The sequence below is a fragment of the Penaeus monodon genome, chromosome 16 (genome assembly GCF_015228065.2).
Source record: "Penaeus monodon isolate SGIC_2016 chromosome 16, NSTDA_Pmon_1, whole genome shotgun sequence".
Taxonomy (NCBI): domain Eukaryota; kingdom Metazoa; phylum Arthropoda; class Malacostraca; order Decapoda; family Penaeidae; genus Penaeus; species Penaeus monodon.
In genome coordinates this window covers 22,314,834-22,322,333 of record NC_051401.1, presented here as the reverse complement: position 1 = coordinate 22,322,333, position 7,500 = coordinate 22,314,834, and the positions used below count along the sequence as shown (strand labels likewise).

General features: G+C 38.8%; 1 protein-coding gene across 1 annotated transcript in view; it reads left to right on the top strand.

Annotated features, from left to right (window-relative positions):
* LOC119582983 (zinc finger and BTB domain-containing protein 4-like) overlaps positions 1-7,500 on the top strand; it is a 15,540-nt gene that overhangs the window by 7,861 nt on the left and 179 nt on the right. The window contains exons 4-7 of the mRNA XM_037931496.1: positions 41-256; positions 5,028-5,344; positions 6,360-6,576; positions 7,293-7,500. The exon at positions 7,293-7,500 is cut by the window's right edge and continues 179 nt beyond it. Of these exons, the coding sequence (XP_037787424.1) occupies positions 41-256; positions 5,028-5,344; positions 6,360-6,576; positions 7,293-7,500 (958 nt within the window). The remainder of the gene's footprint in view (positions 1-40; positions 257-5,027; positions 5,345-6,359; positions 6,577-7,292) is intronic.

Below are 7,500 nucleotides of genomic sequence, written 5' to 3'. Positions count from 1 at the left end.
CCGTCGTAGATTCCTTTAAAAGCCTCTCCCTCTCCTGCAGGACACATGGAACTGCAGCATCTGCCGACGTCGCCTGTCTTCCCGCGCCAAGAGCGAGCAGCCAGCGTCCTCCGAGGGCTCGACCCTCGCTCCTGCGGTGCCCCCAGTTATCTCCTCGCCTCTTCCCCCGCCTTCTCCAGGAGCGCCGACAGCCCTCAACCTCTTCAGCGGCCTGGCGGCGATGGCGTCGTCTATGGCGAGCGCTCAGAGCCAGCAGGTGAGTTGGACCTTGGGGTGGGGGGGGGGGGGGATCCACAAGCTGAAAGTGGGTGAGTGAGAGAAAGAGATAGGGAAGGAAGAGGTGAGGGACGGGAGAGTGAGAGAGAGTTAGGCAGACAGAAGTAAGGAGGGAGAAAGGAAGGGGGACAGAGAGAGAGGTGAGAGAGAGAGAGAGGGAAAGGGAAGGAGAGAGAGAGAGAGAGAGAGAGAGAGAGAGAGAGAGAGAGAGAGAGAGAGAGAGAGAGAGAGAGAGAGAGAGAGAGAGGGAGAGATAGAGAGAGAGAGGGGGGGGGGAGAGAGATAAACAAATAAATAAACAGACACACAGATAGACAGACAATCAAACAAACGAACAGACAAACAGAAAATCATTTAACTTACAACGGAGTGGAAATATTTTTATAACACACAGGAAATTATGAAAGCGCGTGTGGAAACAAATGATTTATTAGTAGCGGTATGTTAGTCTATGTACATAATTCCCCGCTGATACATTAATAATAGTTAAAATCCAAACCATTAATTAAATTAATTGCAGTACGAATACTCATGGGTATAATTCTTCCTTACTTCAAACGAGCCATTTCAACATCTTGTTCTAAATAACTTTCTCTCTCATTTAAAATCTCTTTTGTGTTTTGTTAAGTAAGAGTTCAAACAAATATGCAGTAAGAAAACAGACAGCTAAAAGATGGTAACGTAAATGTTAATATCATCACAGTATTAGCAATAGTAGTACTGTGGTCATGATATACAAGTGAGGCAACAATGACAATATGAAATGATTTTACTACTATTAATAAAAGTACTGCTAATAATGGTACTGAATACATAAACGATACTAATATTCGTAACAATAACGAAAACGATTTCCATATTACTGACGATGGTGATAGTGAAAATGATAATGATAATATTGACAACAATAAATGAACTATGATGGTAATGATAATAAAAATGAGAGCAACAATAATAGTGGTAATTGTAATGCTGATTATGATGATAATTATAATAATGATAATGTAATAATGATAACAATAATAAGACTAACGATAATGAAAATAGTAATAATAATAACAATTGTAATAATAATAATAATAATAATAATGATAATAATAATAATAATAATAGTAATAATAATAACAATAATAAAAATAAGAAGAATGATAAGATCAACAAAACAACAATAACAACAAAGATAATGATAATAATAATTATGATACCAATAATGATAATAATAAAAATGATAATAATACAAGTGCTAATAGTAATTAAAACAAACCCATGATAATAATAATGATAATTAAATTTAATGATATTGATAATAATGATAATGATAATGATGATGATGATGATGATGATGATGATGATGATGATGATGATGATGATGATGATGATGATCATGATGATGATGATGATGATGATGATGATGATGATGATAACAACACGCGATAATGATAATAACAATAATAAAAATGTCACACTGCTATGGGTAGGGTGGAAATTAATTGCTTGCCCCCTTCACTGAAAAATCGCCGACAAAACTAACTGGATTTAGATATTGCATTCGCACCTGGTAACTGTGATTAACTGTTTGGTTTTGTTTATCCGGACATTTTGTGTTAATTTGTGTGTTCGTAATGACGGGGTGTTAGTGTTGTGGATTGTTTTCGATGATGGTAGTAATGGTAATGCGATAATTGTGATAATAATGAAAACATGATGATGATGATAAAGGTAATGAGTTAAATACAAGAATATTTAAAATTATGATATCAATGATAATGATAATTTCAGTAATTATAGTACTGGTAATAATGATGATTAAGTAATGATAATAATAATATTAATGATAAAATGATAACGACAACTGTAGCACTAATACTAATAATAATGATAATAATCGTAAAAAAGTAACGATGATAATGGATAATAATTAGAATAATGATCATTATAAAGATAACAATGATGAAAGTAGGTACTAGAATGACAATAACAACGAAATCAACAACAATGATATTTACAACAACAAAAACAATAGTGACAATAATATAAAGGTAATGATAATGGTAATGATGGCGGTGATGATAATCCAAATATTAATGATAGTAAGGGCACTGATAACGATAACAATGATATAAAATAACAAAGAAAGAATTAAATCTAATACCAATGATAACATTATACAGTACACTCCTTTGATAAAAATATCACTTGAAGATCATCAAACTAAATAATAAAATCAACAGTAACGCATCAATGGAAAGATAATAATCCACGGTTTCTCTCTTTCACTCTCCAGCGTGTATAATAATTTAAGAGTTCAATTAAGCAGCTTGGAAATGGTGCGGCTATTAAGCTTTTTTATTGCTGTTATGATGCCTTTTATTACTTTTATGATTAGATGTGCTTCTGAGTTAATATATTTTGGGCCAATCTAAGGCCGAGTTAAATCTAGAATACCGACTTTGTTAAAAGAACGAGAAAGAAAGAGGAAATTATTTGTACGTTCAAAGAAAATTATAAGGGAGAAAAATTGATTTTGCAAAGTGTCATTTTGTCTTCTATAATGAGTGTTATTATTATTAAATTCATACCCTTATAACAGACGACGTTAGTCCATTTTATTTTATTTTTATTGCATTATCATAATTTTGATATTATATATTTCTTGATAATTTCCAACTTGCAACTTTGTGAAATGGAAAAAAAGGAAAAATAAAAACATGAAGAAGAAAAACGTTCAAGAAAAATGACATTTCTGCTCGCCACGAGGCACTTGCTTCTAATTTGAATGAAACTGTGTCGGATGTCAGTAATATATATTCAAAAATGATTCATAAAATCCCGCACATTTAAGACTTACTTGTCTAAAAAATACAGAGATGTATTCCGTTTATTTTTCATTATTTATTCATCTATTTAGTTATTCTTCTACTTCCTTCATTATCCTACCTATGCAGACCACAGGATATGATTTTATAAATACGATTTTTTCCTTATTTCTTTTATATTTTGTATAGATGCCAAGGATGGATACAGGTATTTACAAAATAATGGGAAATGAATAAATCGCAGTCGTATATTTCAATTTTGATACATGATTTAATGATAAATTAAGGAAGATTCGGTCTTCACGCCTAAGAAAGATTTACGGATATCCCCTTCATTTTGTCTCATAAAAAAAAAAACGCTGTTGCTTCTCGAGAGTTTGTTTTTTTCTGTTTTCGAGGTGAACACGTCTTAGACATGTCTGAAATCGATGATATGATTTTTTTTTTGTATTGTTTTCTTCTTTTTACATTTATCGATGGAATCTCAATAACTTTTTCTTTCGAATTATTTCAGCTAGTCACTTTCATGTAGCCTTTTCTTCCTTTCCTCTCTTTCCTTCCCCCTTGTTTAATATTTTGTCCTCTTTTGTCTTCTCTTCGACTGGATTTTCTTACTTATTTGGAAAATCCGAATTTGGGAATTTTTTTTTTCTCTTTCGAACTGATTTTGCCGACCTGGTTCCTGTCCATTCAAGTATTATCTTGTGCAATGCTGTTGGAACTCAATTGACTGGATTCCTGCTGTTCCTGGCGCCTCAGTTTCAGAAAGAAGAAATAAAGGGAGTGAGAGAAATAGAGACGGAGAAGAAGAAGGAATGGAAGAAAAATTCTTCCATATGGCACCCAAATATCTTCCTATGGATTTCCCATTTCTTCTTCCTCTCTCTCTCTCTCTCTCTCTCTCTCTCTCTCTCTATCTATCTATCTATCTATCTATCTATCTCTCTTTCTCTCCTTCTCCCTCTCCCTCCCTCCCTCTTTCTCCTCCCCCTCTCTCTCTCGCTCTCTCAGATAGAGACTGATATAGATAGATAGATAGATAGATAGATAGATAGATAGATAGATAGATAGATAGATAGATAGATAGATAAATAGATAGACAGAGAGAGAGAGAGAGAGAGAGAGAGAGAGAGAGAGAGAGAGAGAGAGAGGGGAAGAAGAAATGCATACATACTTACAAATATGTATATTCTTTATATATACACATCTATCTATCTATCTATCTATCTATCTTTATATATATATATGTGTGTGTGTGTGTGTGTGTGTGTGTGTGTGTGTGTGTGTGTGTGTGTGTGTGTGTGTGTGTGTGCGTGTTTGTGTGCGTGTGTGTGTATATGTGTGTGTGTATGTGTGTGTGTGTATGTGTGTGTGTGTATGTGTGTATGTAGGTGTATGTGTATGATCATTATTGTTTCTTTTTTTTTCTTATTATTATTATCATTTTTATTATTATTTCATTATGATCATTATTATTATAACTCCTATTATCATCTTCATTATTATCACTATTAGCATTATTATCACCTAATTATTATCACTGTTATCGTTATCATCATAATCATCACCATCATCATTATTATCATCATTATTATTATTACCATTATAATTGTTACATCATCCTTATTATTATTGTTATTACTGTTATTAGCATCATTGTCACTAATATCATTGTTGTTTTTGTTACCATCATCATAATTACTATTTAAGTGATATCATTATTGTCACTATAGTTGTTAATAGCCTCACTGTAGGCAATATGAACGTATCGTGTCTTTCCTAGGAACATTGATAATATCTTCCCTTTCAGGTAGCTAATAATCTCTGGATAATCACCTTCCTTTGATAATAATTCGCCAATTAACTCCTTTATAAGCGCGACGAATAATTTGCCGATAACCACCACGTTTCCAGTGAAATCTCTCTCCTCCTCAGGCCGGAAAGTCGAGCGCTCCCCCCCCCACCACCTCCGCCCCGGCGCTCACCACCGCCCCCACCTCCGCTCCGGCGCCCGCGACACACGCCCCCACGCCCACCAGCGCCCTCACCACCACCCCCTCCACCCCCACCACCGCCGAGGCCCCACCCACCGCCAACGGCTTCGCGCACCGGAAGTCGTCGAGGGCGTACGCGAGCCAGAAGTCGCTGGACAGGACGCGGTCGATCGAGCGGGCGAGGTCCAGGGACGAGTCGCGGGACCGCCGCCCGCCGCCCGGCACGCCCGTCGGGGAGCCCAGGAGGAACAGGGACAGGTGCGGCGCCAGGGCTCGGCCACGCAGTGCTCGTCTGTGGGCGTGCGTGCATGTGTAAATGTATATACATATATATACACATACACACACACACACACACACACACACACACACACACACACACATATATATATATATATATATATATATATATATATATATATATATATATATATATATATATTTATCTATCTCGATTTGTATATTATGTATGTATTATACATACATATATACATATATATATATATATATATATATATATATATATATATATATATATATATGTGTGTGTGTGTATATATATATATGTGTGTGTGTGTGTGTGTGTGTGTGTGTGTGTGTGTGTGTGTGTGTGTGTGTGTGTGTGTGTGTGTGTGTGTGTGTGTGTGTGTACATACACACGCACACACCCACACACACATACATACATACACACACACACACACACACACACACACACACACACACACACACACATATATATATATATATATATATATTTTTTTTTTTTTTTTTTTTTTTTTAACGGTAGGTTCATGTTTGAGCCGCCGTGGTCACAGCATGATACTTAATTGTAGTTTTCATGTTGTGATGCTCTTGGAGTGAGTACGTGGTAGGGTCCCCAGTCTCTTTCCACACACACACACACACACTCAATCGCTTACAAAGGCCTTTGTATCCATCTACCTATCCATCTACGATATCTATCTGTCAGTCCAACTACCTACATATCTACTCACCTACCTACTTTCATTTCCCATCCATCCACCTGCCTTTCTGCCTGCCTACCTTCCTACCCTCTCCTAGCTTCCGAGTTCCTTGCTAATTGGCCAACCACAAACCAACACCTACCTACATGTCTACCTACCCCCACCCATCCACCCACCTACCCACCAAGCACACTAACCAGCCACTCCATCTACCTACCCACTCATCTACGCCTCACTACACCTCCCTACTCCACAAACTCCACCACTGCGCGGGAAGTAAGGCGCCCACTCCCTCGACTCTGCAGATCCCGAGAGAGGACCTCCGTGCCTCGCCGACGCTCCGACAACGACGACGACCCTCCGAGGGCGGCGTCGCGGGCGTCCTCCGTGCGTCGTGGGCGTATGAGCGACTACATGCTTAGGGATTCCTCCGAGGAGCACCTCAGCTTCCACCGCATCCACGCAGCGCACAGCGAGACCGACGTGTCCAGGTCGAGAAAGCAGAGTTATGCTAATCTCCAGGTGAGAGATATTTCCCCCCTGTGTGTGTCTGTCTGTTTCTGCCTCTGTATCTCTGTCTGTCCGGCTTTCTCAGCGCAATGTCTTTCTTTCTTTCCCCTCGTGAGGATACTTTCTTCTAACCTTATACATTTTCTTACCTTCCATTACTTTTCCTTCCTTTACTTGTAAAAAAAGGAGCAGAGGAAAATCTCTTTGATTACCTTTCCAATTTCCTCCTAACCTTTCTCCCCTCCTCTGGAAACGCCAGTTCCTCTGTGAGCACATTTCTTCCCTCCCCTCGCCCTTATTCCCCTTCACCTGCCTTAATTTGCAGGTAAACACTCTTTGCATTCCCCTCACTCGCTCCGCTCCCCTTCCTTGAGGCTCTCTCCCCTCCGCCCCGCCCCTGGGTCGTCATGACTTCCTTTTTTAGGTTCTGATAATCTCTCTCTCTCTCTCTCTCTCTCTCTCTCTCTCTTTATAATTTTTTTTCTCTCCCTACACTCTTTCTTTCTTTCCCCCTTTTAGCTTCCTGGCTTTTGATTCAATTAACCTGTCTGTTATTTCCATTTTTAGAGTTATGAGTTCTAGCGGATATCCGTCAGTATTATCTCAACATATTTACACCTGCACTGGATATTGCCTAACGCGCAGCCACTTTTGATGTTACACGTAAAGATTAATGAAAAAGAATGGGTAATTAAAGACGAAAATACAAACTCCTTCGCCTTCTTCAGGTGACACGCCCTTTGGAGAACGCCAACGTGCTGCGGACGGCCGCCGAGGACGTGGTCGGGACACGAGAATCCGAGTCGTCCGGAGACGAGATCCTGTCGGTGGACAACTGGCGGTCGCGCGGGCGTCGGCGCTCGATCGTGCGGCAGCAGTCTTACGAGGAGGAGGACGGCGACGGAGAGACCTTCGCCAGCCCCTCCAGCAACTCCC